The 21,091-nt window shown below is 42.8% G+C and overlaps 3 protein-coding genes and 1 long non-coding RNA gene across 18 annotated transcripts in view; 1 reads left to right on the forward strand and 3 right to left on the reverse strand.

Moving 5' to 3' along the window:
• The window catches only part of LOC120893380 (alpha-1,6-mannosyl-glycoprotein 2-beta-N-acetylglucosaminyltransferase), a 40,211-nt gene extending 32,517 nt beyond the window's left edge, over positions 1–7,694 (reverse strand). Inside the window, exons 1-2 of one of the 8 annotated variants that reach the window (XM_040295210.1) lie at positions 7,531–7,694; positions 4,760–5,042 (exon numbers count right to left, since the gene is read on the reverse strand). The gene's annotated coding sequence lies outside the window, so the exon portion shown is untranslated. The other 7 variants (XM_040295208.1, XM_040295211.1, XM_040295209.1 and 4 more) reach the window with 7 other exon arrangements.
• Positions 7,695–8,537: 843 nt separating this feature from the next.
• On the forward strand, positions 8,538–9,407 carry LOC120895635. The gene is made up of 3 exons (XR_005738366.1): positions 8,538–8,626; positions 8,802–9,074; positions 9,178–9,407. It is a non-coding gene; the product is annotated as an uncharacterized LOC120895635 (long non-coding RNA).
• Positions 9,408–14,332: 4,925 nt separating this feature from the next.
• LOC120908495 (phosphoglycerate mutase 2-like) lies at positions 14,333–19,725 on the reverse strand. Of its 7 annotated transcripts, none has more exons than XM_040319511.1 (4): positions 19,566–19,725; positions 16,363–16,704; positions 15,090–15,587; positions 14,333–14,788 (listed from the first exon to the last, which is right to left on the reverse strand). In XM_040319511.1, exons 2-4 carry the CDS (start codon positions 16,466–16,468, stop codon positions 14,625–14,627), a joined length of 768 nt encoding a protein of 255 aa, XP_040175445.1. In that variant the 5' UTR covers positions 16,469–16,704; positions 19,566–19,725; the 3' UTR covers positions 14,333–14,624. The 7 variants fall into 7 exon arrangements, with proteins under 7 accessions (XP_040175445.1, XP_040175448.1, XP_040175446.1 ...); XM_040319514.1 differs by lacking the exon at positions 19,566–19,725 and adding an exon at positions 19,243–19,384; XM_040319512.1 differs by lacking the exon at positions 19,566–19,725 and adding an exon at positions 16,837–16,967.
• A 478-nt stretch (positions 19,726–20,203) lies between these two features.
• LOC120908497 lies at positions 20,204–21,000 on the reverse strand. Of its 2 annotated transcripts, XM_040319518.1 has the most exons (3): positions 20,884–21,000; positions 20,663–20,813; positions 20,204–20,459 (listed from the first exon to the last, which is right to left on the reverse strand). In XM_040319518.1, the coding sequence occupies exons 2-3, from the start codon at positions 20,774–20,776 to the stop codon at positions 20,364–20,366; spliced, it is 210 nt and encodes a 69-aa protein (XP_040175452.1). In that variant the 5' UTR covers positions 20,777–20,813; positions 20,884–21,000; the 3' UTR covers positions 20,204–20,363. The 2 variants fall into 2 exon arrangements, with proteins under 2 accessions (XP_040175452.1, XP_040175451.1); XM_040319517.1 differs by lacking the exon at positions 20,884–21,000 and having other exon boundaries at positions 20,663–20,874.
• Between the last annotated feature and the right edge of the window lie 91 nt (positions 21,001–21,091).

A 21,091-nucleotide genomic window follows, 5' to 3' on the forward strand; every position in this document is an offset into this window, starting at 1 on the left:
TTTGCTTTCATAGAGCGAATAGAAACGATAACAACAGCCATCCACGCATCATGTGACAAGGTCAGCCAGAAATTGAGCGACATTCATCCACCGGGTAATGGCTACCGGTATCCTAATGGTAACGATCTATTCAGCTTAAATTACATTTCGTTGCTCACAAAACGTACAAATGGCCCCGTACAAATCCGTTCACGATGCCAATAACGACCAAGACGACAATGGCCGATGGCAAGTGCTAGCCGTTATCACATTAAGCTTTAATTTTGGGGAAGGACGGGTTGGATTCGCAACTACCGAACAGGGGCCCGTGCGGGAAATCATGTTTAATTTTGTTGTGATGATGTGATAGATAATGGCAACACTATAACGATACAAAATTGAAACATTTAGAGTCGCTTGCTACAGTGATGTGTCGTTGTTGTCCTCTGCTTTTCTGCAGAGCAAAATAGTACCCTTCCAGGCTGTACAGGAGTCATTATTTTCTAATTAAAACTAATAACCCATGGAGTTGATGTAGAGGTGAAAAAGTTAGCTTTCTTTTTGATACAAGCTAGCCCTCGATGCAAGAAGTAACAATTACGGTGCATCGCGTCTGGTGTGAGGCTTCTCATTCGTTCCAGCACTTTACACTGACAGGAATCTAGCGTCACGAGTTCCAATTAAAACAATTAAAGCTGTGGTCGGAAATGTTATGATTTCATTTAACAAAATGTTTAACTTTTTGATGGAATGTACTGATAAATCATACTGACAATAAATCTGACCTCTCGCTAATTACAGACCAGAAATGTATCGGCACGTTATGATTAAAATGTTGGTTCTTCTTCTTCTTCTTCTTGTTCTTCTATTTGGCGTAACGTCCTACGCGGACATGCTGACCTATAGAGGGTTTCGAGTCTTAATTCATTACCACGCAGCCGGATAAATCTATCCTTGCAACGAGGGGACGTTCCATTTCAGGCTAGAATCAGTGACGGACATGTTATTGAGTTGTTCGAGTTGACGATTGTAAAACGGAACCGTTCCTTGTTGTTATTAAAATGTTGGTTATTATGCATTTATAACCGAAAATTAGCGATGAAGGAATTAAGGATAAAATACCCTAAGAGGACTATCACGGAACCATATCATGGAACCGTCTCAGATTTTTAAATTAATTTGACCTTATCACACATTCCGTTTTAATGCGTTTACAACTTTGTTATTTAAGCAATACTAAGTATGCCCCGCAGCAAACTTACGTAAAATGCAATATACTAATTACAAATGCAATATACTGCATGCTTTTGCAGATAAAAAAATAACAAACAAACTCACAAACCGACAAACGGAGCATATGATAGTCCAGAAACCAGAATTCAGATGACAAGATAAAAACGTATAAGACAATCGTGGCAGATGATACCACAATTGATGCTCATCATAGGGCCAAGCTGGTACGACAGTACTAGTTAATTACATGCCGGCACATTAAGTACGTATGGAGCTAAATTTTGACAGCCAAAAGCGATTTACTTTCACTCGATATGCGAAATCGTTTTATCGTGCCCATGGATATATTTAGACAGGAAGATGTGAATTTTTCACTAATAGTGGGAATGCTTTACATAATCTTATTTGTTTAGTTATTATTTATTATTATGCCATTATGTCCGTCGAAATCTATTCCTTATTGAATCCTATTTTGTTGTTTTTGTTGTTGTTTTGCTTTTTTTACACAAAAGCTGCCAATAGTAATTCAGAGAATCCCTTTCTACCTTCACCTCACCTCTCCATTCGTGCAAATTGCCGCAAATTGCCAACAGCTAAATTTGTCATTGACAATAACGTCATGCCATGCGTGCATTGTGCCTAAAAATAGTTTACTATAGGATTCGACCTACATGTACTTGTCCAAGATCTTCTTAATCAGCGACAGCCTCCCAGTCCCCATGTCTTGCTGCTACATTGTAATTGAGTAAACGAGATAACAACAATGGAAGGAAATCACAAATTCGTATTATCGTGCATGTTTATCCCGTGTAAGAAACTATCGAGAACTGACATTTTTTCGTAAAACAACATGTAATTATTTCGACATTTTGGTTTAGTTTCTAGAAGAAGATGAATAACTTCTACTTGACGTAACGTCCTACGCGTGCATGCAGGCCTATACAGGTTTTCGAGACCCATTCAATACTGTAACAACAATTGCGATCAACAATTTTAGTCCATATTTGAGCTTTCTGTTTTATACAATATTAACATTAAAGGTATGAAAGAGCAAAAGTCTAAAAATAAGACGAAAATCAATATTAAATTCAGGCGCTCAAGCTCTTAAGCCATATTCAGCAAAGTGCCTGCAAGGGGTTATATTGACTGGTGCCTTGCATTCGTAATTCAAATCTTTGGCGCTGGTGAAATGAGGTTTAAAATGTTTTAATTATTGTACGTATTGTATATATTGCATACAAAGTGTATAAACCGACGTGAGACTATATGTGATTTTATTGAGATTTGTTTCACGCAAAATTGTGTGAGATGAAATAATATCCACAAGTGAATGATTGGAAAGATGAAATTCATTTCGAATTTCTTGCTTGGTTTACCATTCGTGGGTTAAAAACCCGGACAAACCCTGATGTCGAATACAAACAGAACATATATTTTCTCGCTCTATGGCTGTAGAGCAATAGATGGGAGAAGAAAATCCCTCGGACATTGAAACCGGCACACGTACACCGGTTGGATTTACAGCCAAAATTAAACCGTATCGGTCGAGGTTTGATCTCCCGCAGATCCTACGAACGTGCTATTCGTTCATGGGTATCTATCTCCGTTCTGCGCTCTTGCTATCTTGCGGCTCCCTACCAGATTAGTTGAATGTAGGTCAAATGATGGCATTGCTGCTTTTGTCTGATCGGGAAATGGTTGGGTTCGATTTTCACCCCATTTGATTTGTGCAGTCTGAGCGGAGTAAACAATTTGCACACCCAACAAAGTATCAGGCTCCAGGGAAGTGTGTTTATTGATGGCTGTTTTATACTTTTCCTATCGTCCGTTTATAGATCATATTATTTTTCTATGCATTACTTTTTCGACTACTTTATTATATTGACAAATTTCACGTTATATTCATTCCATGAGAGAAAAAAAACACATACAAATTATTGTTGAAGATTTTGCGTCATGAAATAAGTACCAAATACACCTTTAAAATAGCAAAAACTTATTAATTGCAGTTTTCTGTTTGGACATTTCCCGCTCAAGAACATAACATGCATGCTTCATGCTATCAGCTCGCTTGGGACGTAAATTATATGAATTGCAGTTTGTGTTGCATCAATCGAGATTAAATCTTTCAGCAGAAAACATTGGCAGGAAATCAATTCCACTCGTATGACTCCAAAGATGACGTTGGATTGTAGCTCTAAGAAAAGAACTGCCGGCAAACAATAATCGAGCAACATCGGCGATATTTCGCTTGAAGGCAGTGAAGAGAAGATTTCTAGGTGCCATTCTAGCAATGCATTAATTTTCTCGTGCAACCTATTGTATTGTATTGTAGGCCTATCTCGTAGTACAGTCGTCAACTCGTACGACTTAACAACATGCCCGTCATGGGTTCAAACCCCAAATGGACCGTATCGCGATACTGACTATCCTGCTATGTAGTACTGACTATCCTGCTATGGGTGATGAATAAGTCACTAAAAGCCAACCCCACAAGTAGTGGTACAGGCAAGCCTTGACCCACAACGGTTGTTGAGCCAAAAGAAGAAGAAGAAGAAGAAGAAGAACCTATTATATTGGAAATGCTTTCAATGCCTCACTTTTTCGATGAGCTTTAACAAGCAGCTTGCCCATTGTAGGCATATACACACAGTACACAGTTTAACCAGTTTTTATACAGGTTGTTTAGTATCAAGCCAAAGTAAGGTTTTAAATTAATGGCTCGTTTTTCGTCCGGTTCACTACCAAACATCATTACTTTATGAAAATCCAATTGGATTGTGCATTTCTGATGATGGATTCGCTCTCGAAATTTTGATGAAGCAGACATAATTTTATTATATTAGCACCGTTTTTTGCGTTTTTTCAGCTTATCAGTTTGTTTTGCCCGATAAAATTGCTTCTTCTTGTTGTTTGGTGCTAAAGTCGCACCTCACCTGCCATGCGCCCTATGATTATTTATGTTTGAGCTCTATTCTGTAAAGCTTAAGTTTGCTTACCACGTGTTTATCAGGTTGCGCAAATATGAAACGAGTTCGACAGTATCGACTCACAATTGTCAAAATGCTGTTTAAATGCTTTTACTGTTCGATCTATAAAACAGAGGGCAGAATGATGAAAATAAAAAGGACCAAAGGCCCTGCCGTGTCATCTGCTGACACTTGGTTAATCGCTTGGCAAAAGTGTACTACTGTGACGATTTGTCACCCGGATCTGTTTGAAAGCAGGTTAGCGACCACCGTGCGTTAAGGTTGATTCTTGCCCGCGTCAATTAATGGGGGAACGCATTGCGGTGTTTTACGAAGCTTTGGATACGCCACCATCGCTGAGTGCTAATCGAGTGCGATGCCATAATGCTAACGACGCGGTTCAACATGCCCTTGCCCTTGAGGGGCGGCTTACCCGTGTGCCGCTTTCGGCAAATAACCTTTGATCAAATTTGTACACGGTCGGATCGGCTCGAAAAGGAGCCGAGGATGCCAGCGAGTAACGTCGAAACTATGGCGGGTAATTAAAACGTTCAACTCTAATACACGATAAAACTTACTTTTGGTTACCGCAGGGTTTGTAAACTTCTGCATCCAGCATAGCCGGTTGGCAGGGAGTCATTGGATCGATGACACGGAACGTCCTTTACCGCAGGTGAACGAATTTCTATTGGATGATGAACGCAGCCTTTCGTACTTTTGCTGATTTAGCAGCTTGAGAAGTGCATGTTAAATTAACTACACTATATTATTAATACACCATCGCATACACTGAGAACGTACATAGGTTGCACTGCACAGCTCGTAGTGGCCGCTTTTACACACTATCACTCATAAAGCTTGCTGAAGAGAGAGAGAGAGCCAAGGTAAACAGTAAAATTACCCCCGTTTTTGTACCTCCACGCAATTGTCGTATCAACAACAGTCAGCAGCGGTTTTGTCTGCCTTTCTTTCCTTTCCCAAATGTTGAAATGTCCCGCATTGGCGGGGGCCGCGAGTAAACTGGAATTTCTTCTCTCGAAAGGCGAAGGCAACAAAGCGGCAATGCGATGTGTTGACCGTCCTTTGCCGCGGGGCAGTCCCAAGCAGGTTTCACTGCTCGTTTATTCAATCAAAGCAACATAACTAGCGTCAAGACGACGCTGAGTACGGCGGCTACGTTCGTCGATGAACGCGGTCGTCGGAGACGTAGCCAGTGAGGATGGCGTTGCTGCTGGCAGCGGATACGGCGACTACTAAAAATCAAACCAAGTAACAGCGACACCAAATAGCCAAATAAACAACAACTACAACCGACCCCACCGTCGTCACAAGAGCGGCTGTTGTGCTGTTGGCGGACAGTGCCAGCAGGAACCATAAACCGCACACACGCGCACTTGTCGGCAGATGACGGCAGAAAAGACACCGTCTAAATATTATTCACGTCTAGCGCAAGCAATAACTGGGCAGAATGGCATTATTTTTAACCATTAGGATCACTGTTTCGCACAACTTCACTGTTTGTATTGTGGCTGCAGTGAGCGTATAGCGTACACACTTATTAACACGACTGATGCAACTATTGAAAAATCAATCGGCCACACACTGACCGACGCAAACGCGATCGAAGTTGGGCTCGAATGAATAATCAATTCTCTTCCCATCGTACGAATACGTACGTGGTTTTCGCACTCTGGCGTTGCGTTTGCGGATCGGAAAATCGACCACACTCCGGTGCACCTCCGTTACGACGACAGCCGACCTACGCTCGCTGTCACAGTCACGCACGTACTAATAATGGCCGAAGCTTTGTCCGGTCAGCCAGGCAGCGCCGCAGTTTAGTGTAATGTGCTGCTTCATGTGTGGCGGCTCCGGTGGCGGAGCGAGAAAACGGCGTTCGTGCACGATGACGTTTGCCGAACCGCGAGCCCGACTGAGTACGCAGGCCTCCATCGTCGAACCCCAAAGTGTCCCCTTCCGCCGGAAACACACAGCCGGCAGACAGTGCTGAACGGTGCGCGCCCCCTGCTGTACACTGTAAAATGATGACGAGTTCGAACAACCGAGCGCGCGCTGATGACGTCGCGGACCAGGTCCGGGTCTTTCCGAAATCGATTGTGGTGCCGGTTTTAAACCACACACACACACACCTCCAATCGTGACCGGAGATAAGTAGGTAAGTCATGTAAAATGAATAGAAATGGAGCTGCTCAATCATTTCTTGCTGCACAAACACGCAACAATGTTTGATGGATGGCACTTGTTAAACCTATTTAAAAAAGCTTGACTTCTTATCATCAAGCTTATCACCGAGCTGCTGGAGCCTTAGTATGATAAATTTACATGCAGAGCAAAAACAGCTGCTGCTCGTTGCGCTCCAAATTCAATAGCGTTTCGTTTTACGCGGGGGCCTAATCCAATAAATATAGCTGGTGAAAACAGCGTTTTTGCTGCGATTTCATTAAAACCACAAGATAACACACAAATGTAACAACAAAAAACCCCACCGATAAGAAATGCAATGATAAAAATCCATGAAAATTGAAGATAGATATAGATGTATCCTCTCCCCGCCGCTACATGGTTGGCACTTGGCCAAGCATGCGCGGAAACACTTTCATTCATAACACCTGTACCTCGGAAGGGGGGAATACAAAAACAAATGCCCCAGCAAGAGCGAATGTCGGCCATCTAACATTCCGGGAAGATCGGCCGGGTCAGCTCGGAAGGGAGTGTCACCTGTGCTGGTGTTGGTATCCGCGCGGAGGTCAGCGCATTGTTTTGGGATGAATGAAACAACCACCTCCTACCGCACACTGGAACCTGGTCGTGGGCTACTTCGATTGATTCGGCTGTGTCGATCCAGCTGTTTGCCCCCAAAATGGCTGGGGGTGATGTTTTTTTCTCTTTATCGAAGGCTTTTGGATTAATTATGCGATAGTTGTTTTTTTTATCTTTGACAAGGTTAACAGCTCCCGACAGCTTTTCACGCCCTGCTGCACACTTTTGTGTATCTAGCGCACATTTTCTCACACAGAAACGCACCAACACTAGAGCGACAACAACAACTGCACGGCAAGGGGCGTGCGCACGATGAACACAACGCAGCAGAAAATACGTCACCAAAGGCACGAATTTTAGCACGGTTGTTATGGTTTTCTTTCGCCTTTCACACCTTTACCGAAAGGTCGTACGGTAGCGACTGGTTTGTTACCACTTTTTACACACCCATCAACAACGGCTAAAAGCTCTTCGAGGTTGTGGTATCACAATCTGCTTCAGCCGGATCTTCACGGTGTAATTTGGGTCTACTCCTACTACTAGGATTTCCGCGATTCGTACGAGAGCGTACCCGTGTCTGACATCTGGCTTCTACTACCGTCGTTTTGACACTTGCCTCAGCAGCAGCAGTAGGCGCCCGAAGCGCAAAGTACACCGACAGTACCGACGTTGCGCCTTCGATAAGACGCGACTTCGTTTCGCGGGGCGACTGCGGTTTCTTTTTTTAGTTGCTGGCACACTGCCCACAGCCCACCTCTCTGGCGTCTATATAGCTCGGTTTCTCTTACGCACACGACGCTTGGTTTTGCTTATTTTTAAACAGCTTCAGCGCTCGCGGTTGCTGTACTTTCGGCCGAGAGCGGCTAGCACTGTTTACATCATGCCCGGACGCTCTCTTTCGCACGCCCGCTGCTGATTTCAAGTTCCTCCTCATCTCTGACGGAGCTTATCTCTGCGCTCCTATCCTTTACATCTCGGATGCGGGAAACGAAACTCTCGCCGACAATGCCGTAATCGCACCACAATGACTGACGCACTGAACGCGCTATCGGTTGCGGGAGTAGATAATTCTGTGTTTTCTTAGCAAAAAAATGCTTCATTAATTATATCGAGCAAAGTAAAACAAACTTCAATGTTAGTGCATTTAAAATGGAAAAAAAATAAAAGAAATAACATGAATAACGCTAACTAAGCCTCCTAAGCTAGAATGCGTTATGGCACGTGAGCAATGGAGCTGCCCAGTAGCAAAAACATTGTTCCAAAATTGTGGGTGTTTTTCAAACATCTTTTTAAATTAACAAACTCATAACACGAAGTAAATATAAATAACAACTAAAACAATTCATTTCTTTGATGTATTTATTACAAACATGCTTTGAAGACGTGCACGTTTTGCTACTCACTGTTGGCGCACGTGCGCAATGCGCAACCACTTGCCGACTCTTGAACCTCATGAAATGGGTGGGAAAATCACGAAGGCAAAAACGATTTCCTTGGCGGATTTTCCTCGCCTACCCCAGCTGTAGAATGGACGACCAGCGGTAGGCACATTGTACAGAGGTACGTTGTATTTGCGCTCTCGACCTCATCGAAGTGACCATTGATAGGATGGTAGTGTTGGTGAGATCGCATCGAAGTTTTTTGCTATCTTTCGACTACATATTTTCGTAATGGCCCTCTCCCACAAATTATCTCTCTCTCTCTCGCTCTCTCTCTCTCTCTCTCTCTCCCTCTCTCTCTCTTTCTTTCTATCTTTCGGACCCTATCTGGCTCTCTTTCTATCTCTCCCTTTCCGTATACTATGTTAGCTCGTTTTAATTTCCCAACGTTGAACCTTTCCAGATTGAAGTAGAGCGAAGACGCGGCTAATGAAGGCTTTGATTGATCTTCTCGTTTGCGGTAGCGACAATTCAATCAAAACATAAACAAATCCTAACCCTTGCCCAAGTAATCTCACTTTGCATTAGACGCAGGCACGCGTCTACACAGAGCGTGGTGCAGCGTTTGCTAAATGTGCTAGACACACATTCACTACTGGGCGCAAGAAGTCACGCGCGATAACGGTCGTTCTGATTGTATGTTATTTCTTAACGTACGTTTATGTTCTTGCTTTCGGTGAGTAATGCAGTCTGTTGGGTTTGTTTGGATGATTTTGGTCTATTGCATCTCTCTCTCTCTCTGTGTATGTGTTTGTGTGTGTATGTGTGCTTATCTGAAGTAACCCCGCGATGCTGCCACTGAAGCTGGTCGCGGGTCTCGTGAGTCAGCAGAGCTTGAATAATGTGAAATCGACCGCACAGCGATGTAAACACGGACTCGGAACAATGAGAAAATAGACAAACAAAACTGTTAACCTCCTCGACCAGCTGTTAGCTTGAAGGAGGCAGAATTTTGCCATGTGATGATGAGCCGATAATTCTAATAAATCCCTTGCGGCTAGTTTGAAGAGACGGTTTCATGTAGTTATATGTACTTATTGTTCAATACCTAATTTCAACAAATTAAAGTTACTGAAATCTGGCATTGTCTTTTATCAGTAAACATTTGCTTCAGTGAGTATTATTATTTCCGTGGTCCGTCTTAGTTTTCAGATTTGATAGTAAGTTACCTTTTTAAAATCCAATCTGGCCAGTTTTTTTTTACCAAAGAATTATTGCTTACTTATACCATTGTAAGATTGCAAATCTTAAAATCATTCTACCGTATCTTTAGCAAATCGAGCTTGCTTCTCTTTGCATCATTCCGCCACCCATTTTCAACGACCGCATCGACACGGATGAAATGACCAAGCGGAAACGGTATGTTTTAACGAACCACCGAAAAACATTAGCGAACATTTTCCATTGCTTTCTGGTTTTTCGTGCACTCCATATGTCTTGTTTTGAATGAAATGTTAATTAAACTGAAATAATCATGGCCCTTTGTTGATGTAGCTGGATTATGTCGAAAGTTCGCACGCAGTACAAGAAGCTTTAATAGCTGCTTTGAAATGTGTTTGTTTAGGTAAACTTTTCTTTCTCCGTCAACTCGGCACAGTAAGTAAACAGTGATGGAGTAAACAAAACAACAAACAAAAAAAAACAAACAAACAAACAAAAAATCTTATCTTAACAATATTTTGATTCTTTGAAAAATTGCAAATGACACGTAGACCGGGGTAACAGTTACCGCTCCGTCCAGCAATCGCTGTGGATGAAATGTGCGTTGAAACGTGCTGTTCGTTTCACCGGAAAGTTAACTTGAAGCAGTTTTGGTCGCAGTTTCGACAGTTACTAGATTGTTTGGTTTCTTTTTTTTCGCTGCACACGTTTGTTTCACCCACCACCCACCGTCAGAGCACTTCTTCGTCTTGCATTCAAACATCGGTTGTTGACAGTGAAATGTGGCAGCGAAGGATTCGTACTTGTAGCAGTGCACCCATCAACTCATCAACGATGGGCAGCAGCTCCGCTATGATTTACGAGGTATAGCTTCTTGACCGCAGCAAGCCACTGGTTACTTGGCTCCAGTTAAGGTCAGTAAGAGTCTGGCGTTATGCTTCGCGCGATAGAAATGCCCGAACTGGAAAGGAAGCAAGTTATTGCTTGGTGGAGCGTTGAACTTTATCGCTAGACGAAATCTTAATTGAATAACGAAGGCGCGTTCGTGTACAGTTGTTCAAACAATTAATGTGTCAACTACATCTTAGACAATTGTTTTTGTTTTTTTTTTCTTCTGTTCGAAGATTTGTTATTCACAATGTGGAAAATGTTGATAAACTTCTCTTCTCTAAGTCCTAGGCATCGCATGAAACAGCACCATCGATTGTTTTAACTTTATGCAGAGGCCAAGAACAAATGTAGCTGTACCATCCATATAAGTTCACTATCTATATGTTTTTTTTCAACAATTCACACTTTTTGCAGCATTAAAGATTTAGATTAACTAGACACCGATAATATTATCTCTATGAGCACAGAGAACTGTATACAAATCTAGGCTTTTTGGCAGAACTAGAACCGGCAATCTGTGATACTATTTGAACAAATGCCTGAAATGTACTCCTACTAACATGTGTTTCATATTTGCAATTTTTTGTTTCTGAGGAACTGTGAAACTTTTTCTCTCTTCTTGGAACTCATATAGTCATAGCTCATAGCTGCTTTAATATGCAAACATGTTCAGATTCTCGATATATTGATCGTCTTCTTTTGGCTCAACAACAGTTGTCGGTCAAGGCCTACTTGTACCACTTGTGGGGTTGGTTTTCAATGACATGTTGGATAACCCCCCATAGCAGGAATGTCAGTCATACGTATGGCGGTCCACAGTCTATTTGGGGCTTGAACCCATGACGGGCATGTTGTTAAGTCGTACGAGTTGACAATTGTACCATGCAACCGGCTGTTGATGGAAATATTCATCACAGTGTCCAAAAAGTTGCTTGTTATTTTATAATTTAAAGAAATTAATACGATATTTTTTTTCTTTTTTACCCTATATTTTATACACTACTGAATGGCCAGTTACGCACGTTTGACCAGTTTAAAACAAGAATATTAGTTTGTGGCAAGAACATGAAAAAAACATGAGACTTATGGGGTATTTATTAAGGTAATTTATCAAAAAAAGATACGAAAAAGATTAAAAAAGTATGAAATTTTCATGCAATGTATGCCAGCTATCAGAAGCTTTTCTTTTGAATAGCATCCAAATTCACCATGCCCCACCTGTATTTGTTTAGTATAATCGACTATGTACACCTTTTCACTCTTCGCGATTTTTTTGGTACACTTCTCAATAATTCGATTTTCGTGTGAATGATTAGTTAGAATGGACCATCCATTATGAGTCAAATGTGTTAACCCTTTGAGAAATTAAAATATATTACGTACTCTCATCCAAACACCATTCTATCGATCATACATAAAAATTTTAGAATAAGTGAGGATAGATAATGTTCACTGTAGTACTCAAGACTTGGAGCAGGATTAGAATACTTTGGAATTAGTCATAGAAATGATACCGAAGTTGTATTTTTCGTTGAAACCATTTTACCCTTGTTCTAGTTTCAACCTTTTGATAACATCTTAACACATGAACAATACGAGTTACTTACCAAGTTGTGATGCTATTAGCGATAGGCACTAGCCAGACACTGAACACGATTCTTGCATTGGAATGTATGCAAGGGAGGAGTGATAAAGAAAGGTATTGCTTCTATTACGATGGACAATGTAACAGGTTATGTTTTAGTACTGAAAAGACGTTCAACAGTGATCGTGATAACAAGAGAAATCTGTTATCTTCTCCCTTTTACTGCAATGTGTTGTAGTGAATAAAACCGTACCGGCCTTAATAACGTAAACTAGAGCGAGATGTGTAGACACGTAAGAACATCGAGGTGATGATAGCGTTAGGTGTGATGATCGATTGCCATTGCGAATTGATCGATCAACGTGCTGATAAAACGCTGCATAAAGTAGGTGTTATGAGTGAGAGAGATAGATAGATAGATAGAGATAGAGAGAGAGAGAGAGAGAGAGAGAGAGAGAAGGTGTGAGAGAAATATCTTAGCAATATTAAGTGGCCGTTCGTGCAACAGATCAACAAACCGATCGGATTTGGTTCGAGGCAAAGCAGAAATGCTCTGATCAATATTCCATCCAACATGCATAATTCATTGGGTATGAGTAGAAGTTATAATATCACCATAAATCTTTCGTTTCAATGGTCAATAAAGTATTTCTCAAACAAACAAAATAAAAAAAAGTTCTATTTTATATATGCTGATATACATGTAATGCAGAATATGTTACAACCTAGATCAAGACTAATTTCAACGTCCTCAAAGCTCTACTGAAAAAACAGGTACAATCAAGGCTAAAGCAATCGTGGGACACTGTCGGTAAAATGAGCAAAGAAGCTCTGTTTCATGCGTTTGGTTATGGGGTTGTTCGTCTTTCACGGCTGTTATCAGCTTGTAGTAGCTAACAATCACAATCGAACGTACACAAATGCTTACGGAAGTGCTCCAACGATAATACATTGTTCATGGTGGTACAGCGAACGGTAAACGTGAAATACACGTGTTGGCCGATAACGATAATCTACGGAACCTCATTCATCGGCGACCTCGTCGATTAAGTTCGTAGCACTTGCGTAGCAGTAATGTATAACGGGTTCCCCCGAATATCAAACATTTGAGAACAGGCGAAGTATTTAAAAACACGGCCTCGCCAGCATAAATGTTTTCCAGAGTTTAAACTGAACACACAATTGGGCGAGTCTCATCGCTTGAACGTGTTTAATTAAAATCAACCCTCTTGAATAGCACTTCAACATGCCTTGGACGAGTGGGCTCTTGAAACCACTTGTAGCAGCAAGTAATCGTTTGCATGCGTGAAGAGTGCCGTTGATTGCACTTCTGCCAACATCAATCAATCCTTCAGCTCTGTTTGATAATCTTTTGCATGATGTAATGTCGATCGATGTATAACATACCACAGGTCGTCAGTTCAAATCTAATCTAGACCAACAAACCCCTTTGTAATTGATACTGCACAACTTATGGCCTGGCCTGTTGTGTATTGTTTAGCTAGCCATAGCAAGATTAACTATCCTTGCGTATTTCAACACATGTTGGGATAGAAGGTCAGTGGCTCTTATTGCTGATGAAAACTAAATTAAGACCTCAACTGTAGTATAGTTGTTTTCGAACAAATTTCAGTACATATTCTTTCATTTCAAAAAAGTTTGCCTCTAAATTTGAAGTCTATACCGAAAAGTTTCTTTGCCGTATTGTTTTTCTCATTCACATCGGTCAGTTTGGTTTTCTCAATATTCACTAGTTGCATGATCTGAACAATTAGTTTACAAAGGGTTTATTTTACGTTCTTGTACACTCGAATATACGCGCTACCAACACTCGTATTGGACCAGTACACAATTTATCTTGTATAAACGAGGCTATCGCTATAAATATGATACAATAATACTCCTCCCGCTACCATTCTCTTACATCTAACGGAACATAATCATGTAAAATGTAGTGCATTTTCCAAATTTAAGGTTCTACGACCACAACACACAAGTAATACAGTAGCTTCAAAAAGGCAATATTGACGCGGGAAGCTTCCTCTCTCCCTCTCGTTATTCTTCAGGATGTTCAGTCCCTGGCTGCAGCCTACCATAGACGTAGACATCCGATCTCTGACAGGTGTTGTTTCACCTGATCCAACTATCGAGGTCGCTGTGCTCGCCTGCGTCTAGTGCCGAACTGGGGGTGGCTGTCGAACACCTTCTTGGCGGGGCATGAGTCCGACATCCTCATAACATGCCCCATACACTAAGAAGCTTCCTACACATTCTAAATTCATATTTTTTTTTTACAATAACATTATGCCATATTAATATTTAAAAAAATCGCTCAGAAACCTGGTTTTCTAGTGACAGAAAAGTAGTTCAAAATTATGAGAGGAAAGCACAAACAAACAAGAGAGTTTTGTCTAACACTGCTCCTAGCAAAACCCTCCAAAGAGTAGTAAAAGAAACCATTGCACCTACTAAGAAAAAGGTTTCTGGGTATGAGGTAGAGTAGCACCGGACGTATCGGAGCAGTGCGGGGTGTATGTGTGTTACACGTTTGGGATATCGGGGAAACTTTTAAGCTTAGTCCTTTTGTTGCTACTTTCCACCGATCGAAGCCACCTTCTCCATGGCCTTCAGCACGGTGTCGTCGTTCGCCAGAAACCGGATGCCGCCCACCATCTTCATCGACTCGTCGAAATCTATTATGAACGGAATACTGTTCGGTAGGTTGAACTTCATGATGTCCGCGTCTGAAATACCTTTAGATGGTAAGTATTGTGGGAGCGCGGTATGTTTGCGAGGTATATGTATGGTACGGGGAATAATATTCGATGAAATGATCAGCATCAGTTAGTAGATAATGTGTTTAAATTAGAATTAGAGCAGCCCGTGTATGCGAGTATATCAATGCAAATGGGAGAAAAAGACAACGATTGGAAAGAGAAAGGTTAGTTCCATTTTCACCACCACCAGCCCATAGAATCCTCCCACATCATGCTTCTAGACTAATCGATGCTTTACGCTTCTAGTCTGCTTGTTCGGTAGAATAATTCCAATTACCTTGAATGTGCTTCACCAAACCGCGCAGACTAGTACCATGGGCCACAACCAGTACCCGCTTGCCGCCACGAACCTCCGGTATGATAGAGTCCGTCCACTCCGGCACGACTCGCTCCATGGTCGTTTCGAGTGTTTCGGTCGTGGGGAAATCCTGCTCGCTAATGTGCCGCAGTCGAGGATTGTTCTTGATCGCGTGATAATACGGGTTGGTTGGTTCGATGGCTGGCGGTGGGACGTTGAAGCTGCGCCGCCACACCTGTACCTGCTCTTCGCCGTAGATGTCGGCCATCTGGCGCTTGTTAAACCCGGTCAGAGCACCGTAGTGACGTTCGTTTAGGCGCCACAGCTGCCTCACAGGAATGTCGGTGAGATTGAGCTCCTTTAGAATAATGTCCAGAGTTTGGTTAGCTCGGCGCAGACAGGAAGTGAACGCGATGTCATAACGCATGTTTTCCCGCTTCAGTGCTGCTGCCGACACTTCCAACGCGTCCCATTCACCTGCGGAAACATATGGACGGAAATGGTGGCGTTAGTGCTGTTATCTTCGCAAGGCCACTACTCTACACTTGGGTTCTCTTTCGTTGGGTCTCGTCGACAGTGATGGCTACATTGATTCTCTTTATGCGAGATAAGCGAGTTGACCCATTCTCATTATCACATAGTTTCACCTTTGCTCAGTTGATACTCTGACGCTCATATTCTAAAGCCAAATCAATGCACACTTCTTCACAAAGCCTCCGTAGTAGCGTGGTGAATTTGAACAAAAGATGTTCATGTTCCCTGCTAGTTACGACACACGCTCGTTCCATCGCATTTCTATTGAACTATAACAAATGTGTACAATGTCAATCTAGTTCACCTATGGTTAGGCACACTCAAATGTCAACAAAACACATGCTGCACACTTCCGCTGTGTGCATAGTAACGACACGTAAAAGCTTTCGGACATCCGGGCTCTGAACTTTGCTCTGTTAATGACCGCCAAAGCGGATGATGATCAAAATAACAGAGCAGCGAAAATTCGACAATCAACCGGTTGTTGTTGTTACTGTCGGTCAAGAACCAGCTCAAACGAAATGCATTGATGATGTCGTCTGTAGGCTTTCGCCTAAAAATAGAACGCGCTTTCGTGATCGATCACACTGCGTCCCAACACAAACGTGGTGGACAAAACCAACACATAGCTCGTGCATGTTCGCATGATGGTTGAAAATGCACTAGCAAAATACTGTAAATAAAAACGACATCATCATATCTTTGGGCAGGGCTTTACCTTCCTCACTGAGACCGACGTCGTGCCAACCGCAGAAGAGGTTCATCTTATTCCATTCGCTTTCGCCGTGACGAACGAAGGTAACACTGTACGCTGCTTTATGCATCGTGCAATTTCGTGGAATGCAACGTTCAGGTGCACACTTTTCCCCGCTCAACGCACAATACGCTGACTTGTCACTTCCGCTGTTGAGACGCTGTTGGCTTCCGTTTATTCTGCGACGTCTAGGCTGCTGCAGCAGTTGAGCAGTTCAGCTTTTTAGTTAACCGTGCTTGGTATGTTCCCGTAGTCAAAGACTGAATGATGATGCCTAAAAGCCCTCCTCGGGCATAGTTCCCTTAACTGTGGTAATAGAGAAAGAGACGAGAAAGGAACAATGTAAGTACACTTCAAACACAAACACTTTGCTAAACAACTCAAAAAAATGTTAAAAACTAAACCAACTCAAAGTACACACGATCACGGCAAGAATACTTAAACGGTAATGTTCCTTCAAGCGAGCGTTCTAACAAACTGGCAGCAACTTGCCACACCACCACGTGTCGTGGCTGAAAAGGGCTCCGAGCGAACTGACGGTGTCTTCGAATTCGATGCGAACCGATCGTGCGCTACCATGGTCGATCGTGCTGTGGAATGCTGCGTCGTAGTATGCTATGGATATACCGATGCAGCCGATAGCCGATGCATGTGTGTTGACCTGGCGATGCTGAACGGTGACGACGATGAAGACGATGATGATGATGATGATGATGATGACGACGACGTCCACGATGCCGCTTACACACAGAGCCCGCATGCAGCTCGCACACCATTGTCGAACAGATTCCATTTGAACGGACCGTGTAGCCGCGGCCTTGAGAGAGCGCTACCGAACAACACGGGGGGAATCAACGGTTCAACTACCGTGCCCGATCGGTCCGATGCGAGCAAGCAGGAGCGCGCACGGTATACGAACCAGGCCTTGCTTTAGCAAACGACCATTGCTGCTCCTGATAAGCCAGACGCCTTTCGTCCAAACGGTGGGAGAAGAACTCGTACGCGCACACCCTTGTCACGGGCGCACTTCACATATTCTACTAGAGTCTTGTTTACACTTTGTCGGAGTTGCTCCGAAAGAAGCTGAACGATACGTGTGAGGTTGAAGCTCCGACCAGTGTGCCTCCGCGTCCGTCTATTATTATTATTTTTGGAACAAGAGTGATAGGACTCATAGCATGCCATGGGACAGCTAATGGGACTAATCACAAATTCAATTATTTATTTTTTTACAATCATCAACAATCAAGTTACCATTGCATATCTTTATCGTGGTTTGCCTTGCACTCCAAAGTACGCCACGACAACCACGTGGTTTGTCTTGCACTCCAAAGTACACAAATAAATTTACACGATTTTATCATTTAAAACGCATTCAAGGTAAGTAACGAAAGTCTCGTAAAATTTGACACTTTATCTAAAACATGGAAACAGTTTTTTTTAATTTGTAGGACTATTTTAAGAACACTCTTCTCATCAGGATTTTCAGGTGATTAGAATTGATATTATTTTCTTATCAGCTGTTAAAAAACATTCCTGAGCAACATTTAACGACAGAACGGTTAGTGGGGTCGCGCAATTGCTAGAGCCACTTCCATTTCCGTAGTTTTGTTTAACTCCATCCTCTCCCTATGCATGATCACGAAAAGCAGCAAGCTCGATGTACATATGGAATGCGACAAAACAAATACTCTAAAGGTAGGTAACAAACGCACAGAAGACGAAACAGAGAAACAGAGAGAGATACAATGAACTAAACCAAAGGCGTACACACAAAAAAAGCAACAAAAACCGGCTCTGCATTCTCTTCCCTCCCGTCCCGTTTACCCTTTCACCCCTCCCACCAACAGCTCAAGAATTCCATTCATACTCCATCATTCGCCTTGCGACTTCATCATCGTTCCGTTGATGAATGAAATACAGCTACCCGTACGCCACCACGTATGAAAACGTGGTCCACATTCTCTACATCGGTAATTTGTTTATCCATCTTTCATGCTCCGTTTTGCGGAAGGGGGTCTTCTCCTGCTTTAAGGGCCTACACTCACACCATACAGATTCCCGCCAGATCCAGCGAGTTGTTTTTTCGTTGCGCAATTTCGATGCGTTGTGGACGTGTCAGCTTGAAATATAGCGCGAGCGAGCGAGCTTCATTTCTACCTGGCTCCTCGCACACGTGCTTCCAACAGCAAAGTACCTCAGCTTCGATGAAAGCAAATCATGCCGGCATAAGCCGGAGTACAACAATAACAAAAAACAACAAGTACAAACAAAACAAGCGTCGCGCTATGGACCAGTTTTCCAAGAGAGACCTTGAACGTTTGAATGCATGCCAGCCCTTAAGTTCCATATGTTTGTTTCAGTACGTTGACCAAGCAATACAATAATACACGGGCCTTTCAAATGTATGTGACTCGTTACTTTGATCTGCTTGCAATACATTCATCGTATCTAACCCATGTGAGCTATAATAGTAACGTTTAATTTGATTATCGTTCCCCTTTTCGATCCCAAGCAATCGCCAGTGGAATTTCGCACCAGCGTATTGCGTATGCGCAACATATTAAAAGTGATACGCGAAGTCTTCAGTTACTGCTCCGCACCTTGCCACACCATTTGTCTGCCGTATCGGCGAGTCTTATTTTAAGCCTTCATACACCACTGACCACCGTTGCAGGAAAATAGAATAGAAGCAACAAACCGGTGGATATCAACGTTTTTGTATCAAACGCGTACTTTGAAGAGGTTTGCCATGAGCTGGAGGTTCAAAGAACTCGTAGACTCGGCTAACCTGCCACAAGGTTACCATAGCATAGGACGGTTTCTATTCATACGATAACTCACCGGGATGGATGGATCGTAGGAGGGTAGATTCGAAACCAATTCAACAGCGATCAAACGTGGACCCACCGTATCCACTCAAGGTCATTTGGGGATCATCGAATTACAACGGAACAAAGCGCAGAAACAAGTCGTCACACTGCTTGGCTACTGCACACAAGTGAGTTCACTTTACGACTGGCGAGGAAAATAATTTCAATTCAAATAACCATGCACCAAACTCCGAAAGACGTGGAATCCACACGACACGCTCCGAATGCAACGTGCACAATTGCACAAGAGAAGCAGTTCTACAGTATGGTTCTTTCTACTCGCGCCACACTTACCCTTTGCCGACCGTTTTCGCCGATGAATTTTCGCACTGATTGATAAAAGTACAAGCACCTCCGACAGGTACTACGAGACGGAATGATCACGACACAGTAAAGGAACCGATATTTCGTCCCGAGCACCGTGGTCCACCCATAACAAAACACAGCTAATCAAGCGAATGTAAATAAACACAACCATTTAATCATAGCGCTCGTATGTGTTAGTGACATACCTAGCCGCAGTGGTGCCAGCACGGGCGTTAGTCGCACAATGGTAAGCTGCTCGTCCATATTCGTTATTGCAATTGATGATACATTTGCCATATTTGCTGCAATATGTCAGCAGGAACGTGATTTGTTATCGATAAAAATTACTTTAAGCAATTCTACTGACTGTTTAGTGAACAAACTATTTTGAATGTTTCTTAAAAAGCGATTTCAAAATGTTGCACAAGTCCTGCTACGAGATTTTCCTTAAATGGTGAACTGCCTCAATGGTGCTGCAAATTGAACTCAACTCTGAATTGTATTTGTGTTGTACGCTACCACATCTCTTCAAATCAACATCCATCTCCCATCATAGCAATCCTTTACGTACTTCTTTCCACCATCACTTCGGCATCCTTCACCGGAAGGAGAAAAAACACTCGCGCTTGTTATGATCCACAAAAATTCATGCTTTTATTCATACAGAGACCAGGTGTTTGACAGCGGCCGTTTCACCAGCATCACGAGGGACACAATGGCATGGATGAATTCCTTGCGAATCGACGGGATTACAGTGTATCACTAGAATGTTCCATCGCGCAGCATTTAGTTGCCTCCCTTGTACTCACGGACGTGAGCAATGACCCAGATCGGGTAGGCAATCACTCCACCGAAGATGGCCAGGCCATGGACGGTTTTTTCCTGCAAACGAAAACAGTTATTACGTAATGTAAAGGAAGAAAAACAAAAAAAAAACAAGCGCAGTCAGATAGATCTTCTTCACGTGCACTTTTGTAATTGTTCAACAGTATGTTTCTGGCAAGTCAACCAACTTTTCAGAGAACGTACGTCCCGGCCCGGCAGGTCTGAGACGATTCCTTTGCCTGTTGTTGCGAAACACTTACCGCGAGGGATACGCGAACCTGGGGCAGGCTGCTCGACACAGAGAAGTACGTGCGGCGCTGCAGGGCCTGGGCGGCGGCGGTGGCCAATCGCGGTACGGCGGCGTTAGCAATCATCTTCGTCAAATTGGAGTGCAAACTGTTGGATCGCAGACTGAAAGAGCAGCAAGAACGTGCAAAATTCAATGAAAATGCTCGAAGAGCAGCAGCCAATGTTTTCTTACCAACACGAAAGAACAATAGAACCTCGCTTATTCGGGTTCGGAACAGCCCGGATGAAATGTCATAAATAGCCGAAGTTTGACAATGTTCCACCGAACTTTGACAGCTGGCTAACTTTCAGCTATTAACCTTGGCCGATACGTAGGAAATTCAAATTTTATCAGTTTCAAAGTGCACATCCACCCCAAAATCGGAAGGTAAATTTTTCCC

The sequence above is a fragment of the Anopheles arabiensis genome, chromosome 2, assembly GCF_016920715.1.
Source record: "Anopheles arabiensis isolate DONGOLA chromosome 2, AaraD3, whole genome shotgun sequence".
Taxonomy (NCBI): Eukaryota; Metazoa; Arthropoda; class Insecta; order Diptera; family Culicidae; genus Anopheles; species Anopheles arabiensis.

Coding starts and splice junctions, on each gene's coding strand:
- LOC120908495 (XM_040319511.1), bottom strand. CDS start 16,468: ATGCATAAAGCAGCGTACAGTGTTACCTTCGTTCGTCACGGCGAAAGC. Junction 15,588..16,362: donor CGTCGGTCTCAGTGAGGAAG/GTAAAGCCCTGC, acceptor ATGTTTCCGCAG/GTGAATGGGACGCGTTGGAA. Junction 14,789..15,089: donor TTTGGTGAAGCACATTCAAG/GTAATTGGAATT, acceptor TACCATCTAAAG/GTATTTCAGACGCGGACATC.
- LOC120908497 (XM_040319518.1), bottom strand. CDS start 20,776: ATGATTGCTAACGCCGCCGTACCGCGATTGGCCACCGCCGCCGCCCAG. Junction 20,460..20,662: donor AGGTTCGCGTATCCCTCGCG/GTAAGTGTTTCG, acceptor TTTCGTTTGCAG/GAAAAAACCGTCCATGGCCT.